This window comes from Staurois parvus, unplaced genomic scaffold (genome assembly GCF_062004578.1).
Source record: "Staurois parvus isolate SC_StPar_1 unplaced genomic scaffold, SC_StPar_1.0 ptg000018l, whole genome shotgun sequence".
Classification (NCBI taxonomy): domain Eukaryota; kingdom Metazoa; phylum Chordata; class Amphibia; order Anura; family Ranidae; genus Staurois; species Staurois parvus.
Genome location: NW_028317814.1, coordinates 20,961,811 through 20,976,051, shown reverse-complemented (window position 1 = coordinate 20,976,051; position 14,241 = coordinate 20,961,811). Strand labels below are relative to the sequence as shown.

At 43.8% G+C, this 14,241-nt stretch overlaps 1 protein-coding gene across 1 annotated transcript; it reads right to left on the bottom strand.

The window, feature by feature from the left end:
• Window positions 1-5,714: 5,714 nt before the first annotated feature.
• Window positions 5,715-14,111, bottom strand: LOC149473162 (structure-specific endonuclease subunit EME2-like). The gene is made up of 5 exons (XM_089681745.1): window positions 13,930-14,111; window positions 11,749-11,851; window positions 9,870-9,985; window positions 8,073-8,262; window positions 5,715-5,945 (listed from the first exon to the last, which is right to left on the bottom strand). The coding sequence occupies exons 1-5, from the start codon at window positions 14,109-14,111 to the stop codon at window positions 5,715-5,717; spliced, it is 822 nt and encodes a 273-aa protein (XP_089537871.1).
• Window positions 14,112-14,241: the final 130 nt, after the last annotated feature.

Sequence of the window (14,241 nt, the reverse complement as noted above, 5' to 3'; positions counted from 1 at the left end):
CCCTGCAAAATAGTATCTTTCACAGTGTGTGTTAATTCACCAATTTAATAAGTTTGGTTGCACCATTTTTCTTCCTCCACTAGAGGGAGATATTAGCGTATATTATATAGAGTTGTCACATATTATTATATTTATTATCATTTTTGAAGGCACTTTTTATTTTATATTAATTTTTATGTAATGTAAGCGCTTCACTATTTTTCTTTATTTATTGTTGCTGTATTGTCTCCCGTTATATTGTAAAGCGCTGAGCAAACTGTTGGCGCTATATAAATCCTGTATAATAATAATAATATAATCTCCACATATTTATTTATTCCAGGTATTTATATAGTGCCATCAATTTACACAGCGCTTTACATATATATTGTACATTCACATCAGTCGCTAACCCTCAAGGGGCGTACAATCTAAGGTCCCTAACTCACATTCATACATACACATACTAGGGACAATTTAGACAGGAGCCAATTAACCTACCAGCATGTCTTTGGAGTGTGGGAGGAAACCGGAGTACCCGGAGGAAACCCAAGCAGGTACAGGGAGAACATGCAAACTCCAGGCAAGTGGTGCTGTGGTTTGGATTTGAACCAACGACCCTGTACTGCCAGGTGGAAGTGCTAACATTTTAGCCACTGTGCTGCCCAACATATACCAGGATGTCCCGGTTTGCACAATCACAGGTAATGGATGCTCATGTATGGAAAATAAAGGATGGGGGCCATGTAGTGTAATTTATGAAAAGCGACATGTTTACTTACTTTCCCTCACCCCACCCACCTTGCTTAAAGTGGAACTCCACTTTCTCAACATTGATTATTTTAATTTTTTTGCTGCCAGCAAATGAGGTCATACATCCCAGGAGTCTTCGGGAGGGGAGGAGGGGTTTTCTCAGCTAAGCACACCTTCCTGCCTGTATTCCTGAGCTAAGGGCAGATAAATTCCAGGAAGTGAATGTTACATGAATCATCTGCCCTTACTCAAGATGGCAGCAGCCAGAAACGCTAGGGAGTTGTTTTTCAAAGTGATTTATAAAAGGACAATAAACCATGGAGACATGGCTTGATGGGGGAGTTTGCTTTGCATATTAAAAATGAATTAAATAGCGATCTTGGTTTGTGGTGCTCAAATGCAGTGTAGTTCCACTTTAACTTAAAGGAATATTTTACTGAAATGAAACAGAATATAGACAGATAGCTAACACTTTGTCTGAGCCTACCTTGAAGAAGAATTTCATTAAAGTGCTTCTAAACGCAAAACCTTTTTTACCATTAAAGTTAAAAAAGTACTGCAATACCTGTACTAGCCCCCCTGCCCCTAAACATCTAGCTGGCTCATCTCACCAATCCCGTGCTGTCTTGGCTGCAGCACTGCCCCTCCACTTCCTGGGTTCAAAGGCTCCTACTGCTGTCATCAAACTTCTGAGGAGGGAGCACAGATGTGGCTTACCAGTGCTGTGTGTGTCTATGGATGCATACAGCCTTGCTCGGAACCGCTGCTGCACGGGTGCCCCCTTAGCACACGGCTTACTGAAGGGGCACCCAGAGGAAAGGGGAGCAGACAGCACTGGCAGGGGACCCCAAAAGAGGAGTTAAGGAGCCGCTCTGTGCAATATCACAGAATATCCTTCTACAGAGCAGGGAAGTATAACATCTTTTTTTATTTTAAAGCAAAAAAAGTATCCTTTAGTATTGGTTTAAAATAGTTACAAACTACACAGCAATGAGCAACTTTTGAGAAAATAAACACTTTATGCATAATTACTGTATGTAAAACATAACATAGCATATCAGGTCTATGTGACGCTCTAAACCAGTGGTTCTCAACCTGTGGGTCGCGCCCCCTTTGGGGGTCAAACGACCCTTTCACAGGGGTCCCCTAAGACCATCAGAAAACACATATTTCCGATGTGTAAAGAGCAGCTACTGTGTAGAAAGCAGCTGCTGTGTTGAAAGCAGCAGTATTGGAGGTAAAACGACACTCATGAATTATAATTACTGGATAAATAATTTTATGGTTGGGGGTCAACACAACATGAGGAACTGTATTAAAGGGTCACGGCATTAGGAAGGTTGAGAACCACTGCTCTAAACCGTATATAGAGCATAGCGGTCAGGACTATGCAATGTACATAGCAGTGCTGGAGAATGTACTTACATTTCTGGTCAATGGCAGAACAAATACCCCAGCATCAGTGGAAGGAAGAAGCCTCAGCAGCAGTGGTCAGTAGGGGAAAATGCCTTAGCTTCAGTGGTTAGAAACAAATACTTGTGGTTAGTGGGAGGCTGAATATCTGGCATCATTGTCTGGTGGAAGAAGAATGCCCTGACTTTGGTGGTCAGTAGGAAGAAGATTGCCCTGGCGAACATGAGCAAATTAGTTTTTTTTTCAAAGTGTAAAATCTTCAGATCCCCCTTTACATTGGTGGTCAGTATGAGGGCTTTCTACCCCGACCACCAATGTAATCTGAGCATTACAATGACCACCAATATAATGGAACATTTACATTAACCACCAATGTAATGGAGCAATTACGCTGACCACAGAAAAAAAATGGAGAGTTCTACATTGACTTAAAATTTAAAGACGATCCTACACTGCCCCGACCTCCTTTCATCCACTGATCACCTCTGCACCCCCTCCACCTGCTGGTCAATTCTTCCCCCACCTCCATCCTCTGGTTACCTCTCCACCTCTTTCCTTAATCCACTGGTCACCTCTTTACCCACCTCCCATCATCTACTGGTCACCTCTGCACCCCCTCCATCCACTGGTCATCTCTGCACCCTCTCCATCCGCTGGTCACTGCTGTACCTCCTTCCTTCTCTGCTTACCTTTGCACCCCTTTTCCATCCATTGGTCACCTCTACCCCCACCTCCATTCACCAGCAATCTCTGCATCCCTTACCTTCATACGTTGGTCATCTCTGCAACCCCCCCCTCTTCTATCCACTGGTCACCTCTGCATCCTTCCTCTATTGGTCATTTCTGTACCACCCTCCATCCACTGGTCACCACTGCACCCCCCATATCACCTCCATTGCTCACCTCTGCAGCCACTCCCTTCCTCTGTTCACCTCTACACCCCTCCCTCCATACACACTATATTGCCAAAAGTATTGAGACACCCCTCCAAATCATTGGATTTAGCTGTTCCAATAATTTCCATGGCCATAGGTGTATAAAATCAAGCACCTAGGCATGCAGACTGCTTCTACAAACATTTGTGAAAGAATGGGTCGCTCTCAGGAACTCAGTGAATTCAAGTGTGGTACCGTGATAGGTTGCCACCCGTGCAATAAGTCCATCCGTGACATTTCCTTGCTACTAAATATTCCACGGTCAACTGTTAGTGGTATTGTAACAAAGTGGTAACAACAGCAATTAAGCCATGTAAAATCACAGAGCGGGGTCAGTGCATGCTGAAGCGCACAGTGCGCAAAGTCACCAACTGTCTGCAGAGTCAATAGCTAAAGGCTGCCTTCATATTAGTTCAACAACAGTGTGTAGAGAGCTTCATGGAATGGGTTTCCATGGCTGAGCAGCTGCATCCAAGCTTTACATCACTAAGCGCAATGCAAAGCATCGGATACAGTGGTGTAAAGCATGCCGCCACTGAACTCTAGAGAAGTGAAGATGTGTTCTCTGGAGTGACCAATCACGCTTCTCTGTCTGGCAATCCGATGGGTTTGGCGTTGCCATGAGACTGGTATTTGGCAAACTGCATTGTGCCAAGTGTAAAGTTTGGTGGAGGGGGGATTATGGTGTGAGGTTGTTTTTCACGGGTTTGGCTTGGCCCCTTAATTCCAGTGAAGGGAACTCTTAAGGCGTCAGCATACCAAGACATTTTGGACAATTTCCTGCTCCCAACTTTGTGGGAACAGTTTGTGGATGACCCCTTCCTGGTCAACTGTTAGTGGTATTATAACAAACTGGGAAGAACAGCAACTCAGCCACAAAGTGGTAGGCCACGTAAAAGGACAGAGTGGGGTCAGCGAATGCTGAATCGCACAGTGTACAGATGTCGCCAACTGTCTGCAGAGTAAGTAGCTAAAGGCCTCCATACTTTGTGTGGCCTTTAGATTAGCACAACAACAGTGTGTAGAGAGCTTCATGGAATGGGTTTCCATGGCCAAGCAGCTGCATCCGGGCATTACATCACCAAGTACAATCCAAAGCATTGAATGCAGTAGTGTAAAGCATGCCACCACTGGACTCTAGAGCAGTGGAGATGTTTCTCTGTCTGGTAATCCAGTGGACGTGTCTGGGTTTGGCGGTTGCCAGTAAAACGGTACTTGCCTGACTGCATTGTGCCAAGTGTAAAGTTTGGTGGAGGGGGGATTATGGTGTGAGGTTGTTTTTCACGGGTTTGGCTTGGCCCCTTAATTCCAGTGAAGGGAACTCTTAAGGCGTCAGCATACCAAGACATTTTGGACAATTTCCTGCTCCCAACTTTGTGGGAACAGTTTGTGGATGACCCCTTCCTGTTCCAACATGACTGCGCACCAGTGCACAAAGCAAGGTCCATAAAGACATGGATGAGTGAGTTTGGGGTGGAAGGTATTGACTGGCCTGCACAGAGTCCTGACCTTAACCCGGTAGAACACCTTTGGGATGAATTAGAGCGGAGACTGTGAGCCAGGCCTTCTCGTTCGACATCAGTGCCTGATCTCACAAATGTGCTTCTGGAAGAATAGTCAAACATTCCCATAGACACCCTCCTAAATCTCGTGGACAGCAGAAGAGTTGAAGCTGTAAAGGTCGGGGCCAACTAAATATTGAACCCTATGGACTAAGACTGGGATGCCATTAAAGTTCATGTGCGTGTAAAGGCAGGCCGAACAATACTTTTGACAATATAGTGTATATGGGAGTGGCCTCATAATTATTTTGAGGGGTATTTTATGTGGTGGAGGGGAGGGAGGAGAGTGGACACACGTCCACTCTCCTCCCCTTCTTGCTGTGACCCAGAAAACTATGTGTATGACATCTTTTCCAGGTCACTTGTCACTTTCGTTGGCTAGCAGAGTCGGGAAGGAATGTATTGCAGTGCGATTTGCATTGCAGTACACTCAGTGAAGTACAGAGGAGACATCTTTTAGACTGAGAACCTGTCACCTAAAAATCATCAGCAGGTAAGTAACTTCAGTGCAGAAGAGACAAAGCATGTCTTTTCTGCATTAAACTTCCTGCCTGTTTGCCCATTTTTATTATTTTAGCTAAAGTACCACTTTATTGACTGTAGGCATGTGGCCCTTTCATATATGATGTGTGGCCCTCAGACCTTAGTGGTCTATAGTGGAAACATCGATTGGGGCAATAGAATTGATGTTTACTAGTTTCATGTAACGTGTTCCCTGTTTTCTATTGTCTTCAAAAGCACACCCCCAGCCCAAAATGTGGCACGTCTACACTCTCTAGCCCTCATTTTCATCTATTAAAGTCTGAAGTCTCCGACAGTCCACTCAAGCATTATATATATTGAACAGTATGTGCGGTCCTTTGGTGATGTCAGGGGCCACATTTGATGCCCCCTTTATCTCATACGTTGACAACCACTGATCTAAAGTGACTATAGATCTTTCCATAGGGTGCGAATGAGCCAGTCATTAAAACACACAGGCACATTTTCCTTACTGCAATGATTGGAAACATATTTTTATTATAAATACTTTACTGCCAAATAACAGTACAAAAGCACCAGTGATTATGTACTAGGAATTTAAGTCCAATACCAGTTCTGGATTGGTTGAGGTCATGAACAGCCAGATGCGTCGTGACAAATCAGGACCAATGCGCCTCTCTCTTGTCTGGTCTTGGTCATTAGACTGTGTGACATCTTCATCTGGATACTCCATATCGTCTGTGGCACCTCCAGCACGTGGTACCCTCAGGTTACTGAGGAGAGATAGTCTCTCTTTATCAGTATTACATGCCACGTATGCCTGGATAGAGAGAAAAGATACAGAATTTACTTTCTTTGAATAACATCAGCTTTATACACCGACTACTAGAATTAATACGGAACAGATGAAATGCGTACATGTGAGCTTATTTACCTGCTAAAGGATTTGTGTTTCTGTCCATCCGGTCTTACCATTTACACAGCTCTGCCTCACAGCACATCCCTGCCTGGAAGGGGAGGGGACTTGATTTGTCTCTGCTGTGGATTCATTTTTACTTACAGATCTATTTTCCACCCCACCCTGTGTCAGGGCAATGAAAGGAGAAGCAGCACACTGCGCTCATCCCTTCATCACTGCTCTTTTATCAGCATGCTCCTTTTGCACTGCAGCAACACCTGGCTGATTGTGCTTCCTCCTTTCTGAGCTCTGCTGTACAGGGGAATGCAGGCTGATACCAAGCCAAACATGGTGCTTACACTGCTGACACTGAAAAAAATACATTAATATGATGTAATAATGATTACAGAACAGCATCAATGTATGTTTCTATTAAACTAGTAAGGTAAAGTCTAAGAAATACTTGAAGCACTTACCTTTTAATACCTTCCAGACTAGTATGGTAAAGTCTAAGAAATACTTGAAGCACTTACCTTTTAATACCTTCCAGACTAGTATGGTAAAGTCTAAGAAATACTTGAAGCACTTACCTTTTAATACCTTCCAGACTAGTATGGTAAAGTCTAAGAAATACTTGAAGCACTTTCCTTTTAATATTTTCCAGATCCACCAGAGATCCCCATATTCTGGGGTGCTCGAATATGCAAATATTGCCTTAAAAGAGTAATGGTGAGGGTTGACACCCCCTCCCCCTCTCCTGGCTCCTGTGCCTCCCTATTGGCCACTGAGCTTACCTGTCAGTGGGGAATAGTAGATGAGAGGGGCTTTGGGAAAGATTGTAAAATTTCAAAACCATCTTATACAAGCAATTAAAAAACAAGGTCTATTTTTATATATACTGTACATCAGCTTGATGTAACTAAGTAAATGTCTTACTTCCAGTCAATTTCAGATATGTGCTTTTCTACGGCATGCCTTAGAACAGTGGTCTCCAAACTGTGGCCAGGGGACCAGATGCGGCCCTTTACTTGCTTTTATCTGGCCCTTGGGGAACTATTTCATCCAATGATACCAACAATGGGGCATAATTACCCTCACTGACACCAATGATGGGGCACTATTCCTGCCAATGACACCAAGGATGGGACACAATTTCTCCCAATGACACTAACAATAGGGCCATATGACATTAATGATGGGGTACAATTCATCTCAATGACACCAACGATGAGGCACAATTCCTCCCAATGACACCAAAGATGGGACAGAATTTATCTCACTGATACCAATGATGAGGCAAATTTCCTCCCAATGACACCAAAGATGGCGTCAATGACTTTTCCCCACTAACATCAGGGACTTTTTTTACTCCTAATCCAGCCCCCAGAAAGTCTAAAGGACATTACCCCTTGGCACCGGCGCCTCCTGGCCCTTTAAGGGTTTCAGAAGTCGGGAGGCGGGGCAGGGTTTAGCGTCATGTGACCGCCGTGACACACTGTCACATGATCGGGAAAGGTCGCGATCGAAAGAGGAGATTGGGACCTTTCCATGAGTACTGGACATGTGTGCTGGGAGTGCGCAGGCGTGTGCTCTCAGCACATATGTTTTTTTAATAGAACGCAAATGTGCGGCCGCTCAGCGTCTAGGCCCAGACACCGGGAGGCCGCACATTTGCATGTGTCAAGAGGTTAAACTGGCCCTTTGTTTGGAAAGTTTGGAGACCCTGCCTTAGAAGATGGTCCATTGTTTTGATAGGAGTGACCAATGATCCCTATGGCTATACACTCCTCTGTCTAATATCTGCAGATGCTCAAGCTTTCCCTTTAGTGTGAAAAATAGTGGGGGAGATTTGCTAAAACTGGTGCACACAGAATCTGGTGCAGTTGTGCATGGTAGCCAATCAGCTTCTAGGTTTTATTGTCAAAGGATAACTGAACAAGCTGAAGATTGAAGCTGATTGGTTACTATGCACAGCTGCACCAGCTTTAGTAAATCTCCCCCATTGCATGTGGATCCTGGGCAGAAAACACATTACACAAAGACACTGACCTGCATAAGGAGTTGTGGAGAAGGATAGGCCTCTGTTATAGTTGCAGCCATTGCTGGACTGACTCTATTAAACTGCTGAATCTGTCTCTTCCAGGCCAATGGTAAGCCAGTGAGCGATCCTTTGGGTCCCCACCCTCGCCAGGTGCCTGCTGAGGTGCAGAAGGAGTAGCTCTGAGCCTCCCAGTGCAACCTGCAGACAGAGAGAGAACGTTGTTTACCACGGTCCACCTTGCTGCACCATCACTTATAGGTCATCTGACCTCAATGTTTGCTGCAAAGAAAAGAAAAATTTGGGGCATGCATGCGTGTGCCCACTGCTGACCCCCACTGAGACTGGACACTGTGCAATTTTGTCAGCAGGTTTCATCCAATGATTTATGGCTGACACCTGCTGATTGGCTGTATCCATTCACAGCACACAGCCCTGTGTTTACAAACACACAGGACTCTGTACACAGAACAGCGATCTGTCTGTTTCTTCTCCCTGAAAAGCAGGGAAAAAAAACAGCCAGATCTCTTGGGCCCCTTTCACATAGACGTTCTGATCGGGTCCATCTGCCCGTTTTTCAGGTGGACCCATTGAAACCTCTATTCTCCTCTATGGAGCGGCGGGTGTAAATGGACATGTGTCTGTTTACACCCAACGACATCCAATCCGATTTGATCCGTCGAAAAGAGATGGATGGGGATCCATTCCCCTTCTGTCCACCGGATCGGATGGGATGGCAGTTGGATGGAAACACACAGGCGGTTGTTTTCCATTCGACCGCTCATAGAAGACAGTTGATCCGCTGACTGGTCCACCCCGTCTGAAAGGGGCCTTAGTAAAAGCAGCACATATTACACATACAACACTTGTTAGGCACACAGTTAACCCCTTGACTGCCCCTTGATGTGAACCCTTTCCAAGCCAGTGTAATTAGTACAGGGACAGTGTAAAGTATTATATCTGATCACTGTATTAGTGATGTCAGTGTCATTTAATTTACCTCCCAGTGACGGTCTGTTAGCACTAGATTGCCCACCACACTATCACAGTCCAACTGTAAGTCACTGATCACCAGCACAGCGTTAAAGCTGCGTAAATTCCAGTATATATACACCATAGTTTTTAGATGCTATAACTTTCAAACAAACCAATTATTATACACTTAGTGGGATTTTTCCTTTACCAAAGACATGTAGCAGCATTTTGGCCTAAATTTATGAAGAAATTAGATTTTTTACATTTCTTTATTTTTTATAACAGAAAGTAGAAAATATTGTGTTTTATTTCCCCAAACTTTTTTGGGGTTTTTTTTTGTTTATATAATAAAAAATAACACCAAAAGAAGACTCAAATTTCACTTGGGTACAGTGTTGTATGACTGAGCAATTGCCAGTTAAAGTAGCACAGTGGTGAATATAAAAAAAATTCCCTGGTCATGAAGGGGGTAAAACCTTCGAGAGGTCAAATGATTAAACAGAGGCTAAGAAAATAGCTTCCTTGGCTGTAAAGGGCAAGAGGGTTTAGCTCTGCTCTAAGTGTATGTTATTTCAAGATGTTGCAGTTTGGTTATTGGCGTACACCTAAAACGGAAATAATTTAGTAGGCATTCAGTGGATTCAAAATAGACAATTCATTTTAAATGTAAATTCTTTTTCCTTTATACCACCTGAAAATGCTGATTTGCTGAAAAACAGAAATCTAAATAATCCATTAAAGCAGGGCAATGATTATAAGGCTGCTCATGTCACTTGTATAACCTTTCACTCACAAGGAATTTACATTGTCCAGTCACTTTTTTGTGAACTCACCGGAACGGGCGCTGAGCTATACTCTTGGTCACAGCACACACATGTTGCCCCAGTTCTCTCCATGTATCCAAGAATAAGACTTCGGTCTCATGGTACAGCTGTAGAAAGATAAGTGCCTACCTCCACAGAGGAGGATAACAGTTATCAAAGAAGGTGACATCACAGAGAAAACTTTATTAGAATATACATAATGCTTTCACATTAAAATTTAGATTTGACAGCATGCCTAACAGTGATAATAAACTAGAGAAAAATCAGAGTTAAAGGGCAACTCCATCTTTTTGCACCATGTTACGCCCATATTTAGGTGCTGCCCCAATCTAAAAGGATCTTGTAAAGAGATGCAAAGGTCGCTCCTTTTCTTACAAAATAATTTTACATTCATGACTACAAAAAGTAAAAAAAAAAACAAAAGAAAAAAAAACACCTAAGCCGGGGCCACTGATGCAGAGAAGGTCTGAGATTCTTATTACAGCTCTGAAACTGATCAGAAAGAGGGCTGATCTTGCCACTTGGCAGTCAGTTTGCAAAAAGTTTTGACAATAACTCAGTTTCTACTGTAAATTACACAGGAAGGTTAAATAAAGTGACAAATCTTTAGTAAATTCTCCCCAGAAGCTAGTTTGAAAAATATATTATGGCTTCAACATAAAAGCCTCATTGCTCACTGGGTGTTTAGCCCCCCGTGCCTGAAATCCTGGCATTTTGGTGCAAATGAAAAGTTCACCATCCAGCCCCACTGCTGACAGTCTGAAAAAATCTATGAGAGGCTGAAAGCTGCTGCGGATGGATGGGACTGGATGGTGCGCAGAGTGGTACTAACATTTAGGGCAGTATGTTCCCAGGAACGAATACCCAGAATACATGCAGTGTGCACTCCCAGCATTCATCCTTGGCCACATACTGCCCAGGGGCGGACTGACCATTTGGAAACTCGGGCACTGCCCGAGGGCCCGGGGTCAGTAGGGGGCCCCATGAGATGCCCCTGGTACCTTTTTCATAGGCTTTTTTGAGTTTGGACAAGGACACAGGGGCCCCATAATCCCCTATTGCCCGGGGGCCCCATGAGTTGTCAGTCCACCCCTGATACTGCCACAAACATTAGGAACACTCAGTGCAACATCCAGGCCTGTCCAGCCGCAGCAGCTTTCAGCCTCTCATAGAGTTTTACAAGTTGCCGACAGTGAGGCTGGATGGTGCAACCTTTGCCTTCCGCCCGCATCAAGATGCTGGGATCTCATGCTTCGTTGCTAAATGTCTAGTGTGCATGGGACCTGAGGTGTCTGGAACATGTAAACTTAAAGTGGAACTAAATGTAAAATAGAAACATTTGTGAACAGGCAGTCTTTTTATTGCAGAAAAAAAATGCAATGTTACACTTTCCTGCCTATTTGCAGTCCTCTGTAGAATGTACACTGAACTGCACAAACTGGCAAACTCCCAGCGTGCCCGGATGACTGCACTCCTGCACATGTATGGGAGTGATGTCATCCCACATCAGCCAATCAAAACAAACAAAAACCAGGGTCCAAAAGAACCCAGGGAGAAGAGAACAGCGCCGAGCAGGGACTTTATGGGTGTCAGATTGTTGGAACTAGAACTAAGGTAAGTACGTGTGCCTTTAGTTCCACTTTAAGACAAAAATGTATTGCATAAGCTCACTGGGCCACATAGTCCCCCCCCCCCTTTAGGACACAATGCAGCAAAGTAAAAGAACTATGTAGCAAAACAAAATTCATTTTAGGCTCTTGCTTAAAACAAAAAATTGTATTCAAAATTTAGTTTCCAAAACTAATCCTAGAAGATGATACTAAAGAAGATGATGTATGGAGAAGTCTTTAACCGAGGACTGGTATTTAAATGTAGATTAGCTACCAACCTCATCTATATGTCGCCTGGTCACTTGGCTTTCTGGCTGTTCATCATAGCAAAGGCTTGGCTCTAGAGAGTGTCTCTCCATCTTACACGACAGTCTTTGACATCTGGTGGTCAAAAAAACATTTACTATTAAAGCTCAGTCAGTTCACTTATACCATCTCAGTGTTTTCCGTCTTCAAGCATAAAAAGAGAACCCCAAATAAATAAATAAAAAAGTGAGTGCTTTCAACGTCAGCAGCTATGCACTAAAGGTAACCAAATAAAACTTCAGTCAAAACAGTAAGTAAAGTGCAGCGCTATAAATAATTAAATAAATGATAATAATGTCCGTATAAAATGAATATTCTTATGGTGACAATCCGTGTGTAGAGTGCCCACTATGGCGGTACTTCAGTGCTTGTGTTTTTAAAAGTGGGGTAAGAATACGCACTCACCAGATGTGTAAAGAAATTACGCATTTAAATCAATCATCAGAGGTCCCCTTTAAGGAAGCGGATTAAGCCATGTATAGAGATATCCTCCCTCTGTATGGGTGGTATGTCAGGCACTTCTGGGTGGTATATGGATCCAGTAAACCAGAGGTCCCCTTTAAGGGATGAGTGGGTGTAGCAACCTGTGTAGCAGGAACTCCCTCCTCTGTGTAATAAGGTAGATCTTGATTCAGGGGTGAGCTCTAGGAAATCAATGACTCCACTTCATTAAAGGGGACCTCCGATCATTGATCTATATGCGTAATTTATTTACGCATCTGGTGAGTGCGTATTCTTACCCCACTTTTAAAAGCACAAGCACTGAAGTACCGCCATAGTGGGTACTCTACACACGGATTGTCACCATAAGAATATTCATTTATACGGACATTATTATAATTTATTTACTTATTTATAGTGCTGCACTTTACTTACTATAAAAAGAGAACCCACCTCTTTGTTACGTTAGCTTTTGGAACCAGAAGTCTGGTGTTGTTAGTGCACGGTTTTTAGCAAAAAACTGAGGACTTGGGGTAAATAATGCAGGTGCCTGTGAACTACACCCACTATGCACTGATTACACTTGCAATGCTCTGCAGGACTGAATGCATATATTTAAAAGAGAAGCATTGCCAATCGTCTCCTATGGATCATAGGTGTGCAGCTTGTTCTGCACTCCTGTGATCCATTTTCTGACCTCACAGAGCCAGTCCAGGCTCCGAAAGATCCTAACCACATGGTTGGAATCCACCCAGAATCCTGGACCGGCAACTGACTCAGCTTCTCAGCAATCCACTGATATCCTGAGCCAGCCACTCCCACCCCCGCCTATCACTCCAGTGAGTGCTGGAGGGGCAGAGCAGAGAGCCAGTCACTGACAATCACTGCTCCCTTCTCAGAGTGGAGGGGAGAACTGAGCGATCAGCAGTGTCTGATCACTTAATTCTCAGTGGATAGCCGGTGGGGGACAGATGCAGCATCAGATTGATGCTGCATCAACCTAGGTGAGTAGAAGATTTTCTCTTTGTATAGCCCATACTTCTCTTTTAATAAATGCACATTTTTGATTTTATTAATGTGTGTGCAACCTCACCTTCAACACTTAACCTTTAAGCAGAAATCGGGGCAAAATGTTTTTTGAACCATTCAGTGGTGCTGTGCCCATACTGCATGGGCCATCTGCTCGTTTTTGTCTAGGGGTCATAAGAGTGAAAATATACTTACCGAATCAGATGATCCTCAGAGCGCAACACTGGTCCTTGCCGCTTCCCCCCCCCCCCCGCATACTAGCGGTCTTGTCAATGGACTGTTCCTGACGTCATCATGCCAACAGACCGTCTCAGAGCCTGAGGATGGCAGGAACAGTCCACCGCTGGACTTGGGGGAGCGTGGTTTTCCGGAGGATCGGAGGACGGGATATATATAGCTTTTCCACTAAACCCCTGGACAAAACGAGCAGTTTTCCCATGCAGCGCACAGCCCCACTGCATGGGAAAGTAAAATTTTACATGGAGTTCTGCTTTAAATTTCAATCTGTAAACCAGACTTGCATCTTAAAATCAGACTGACTATTGAACACTGTAGCTTTGAACAGAAAGTTTTTTGGACAAAAAAATGTAAATAAAAATGTTTAACTTGAATCAGACTAATGGTATTATTTCAAAAGTGAAAGGTCCTCTTTAATGAAAGTTGCAGTCTGTAATCCAACTTACCTTCTATAATCATGTAGCCCCAAAACAGCCAAGGTGATCTTCTTTCCAGAACACTTCCTATCTATTCCAAACACAGAGGTCGGAGTCATGGCGTTTTCAGGAGCCAGGAATGGAGAGGGATCAGCTACTTTAGATCTTACAAGGCTGTTATTAACTTTTTCACTGCTGGGCCCGATGTCCATTTTTTCACCTCACATACCCAGACCACTTTGGCAATGTTTTCACTGGTTATGATCGGCAGCTGCTGATTGTGGCCCTTCATGAATTAGGAGAGTCTCAGGTACCACTCTGCCATAAGTTCATGATCAGCGT

Bases quoted from the DNA above. Each gene is read 5' to 3' on its own strand.
- LOC149473162 (XM_089681745.1), bottom strand. From the start codon at position 14,111: ATGGACATCGGGCCCAGCAGTGAAAAAGTTAATAACAGCCTTGTAAGA. The intron at 11,852-13,929 runs GTAAGTTGGATT...TTTGACCACCAG, and splicing joins GGGCTACATGATTATAGAAG to ATGTCAAAGACTGTCGTGTA. The intron at 8,263-9,869 runs GTGAGTTCACAA...CTCTGTCTGCAG, and splicing joins ATAGCTCAGCGCCCGTTCCG to GTTGCACTGGGAGGCTCAGA.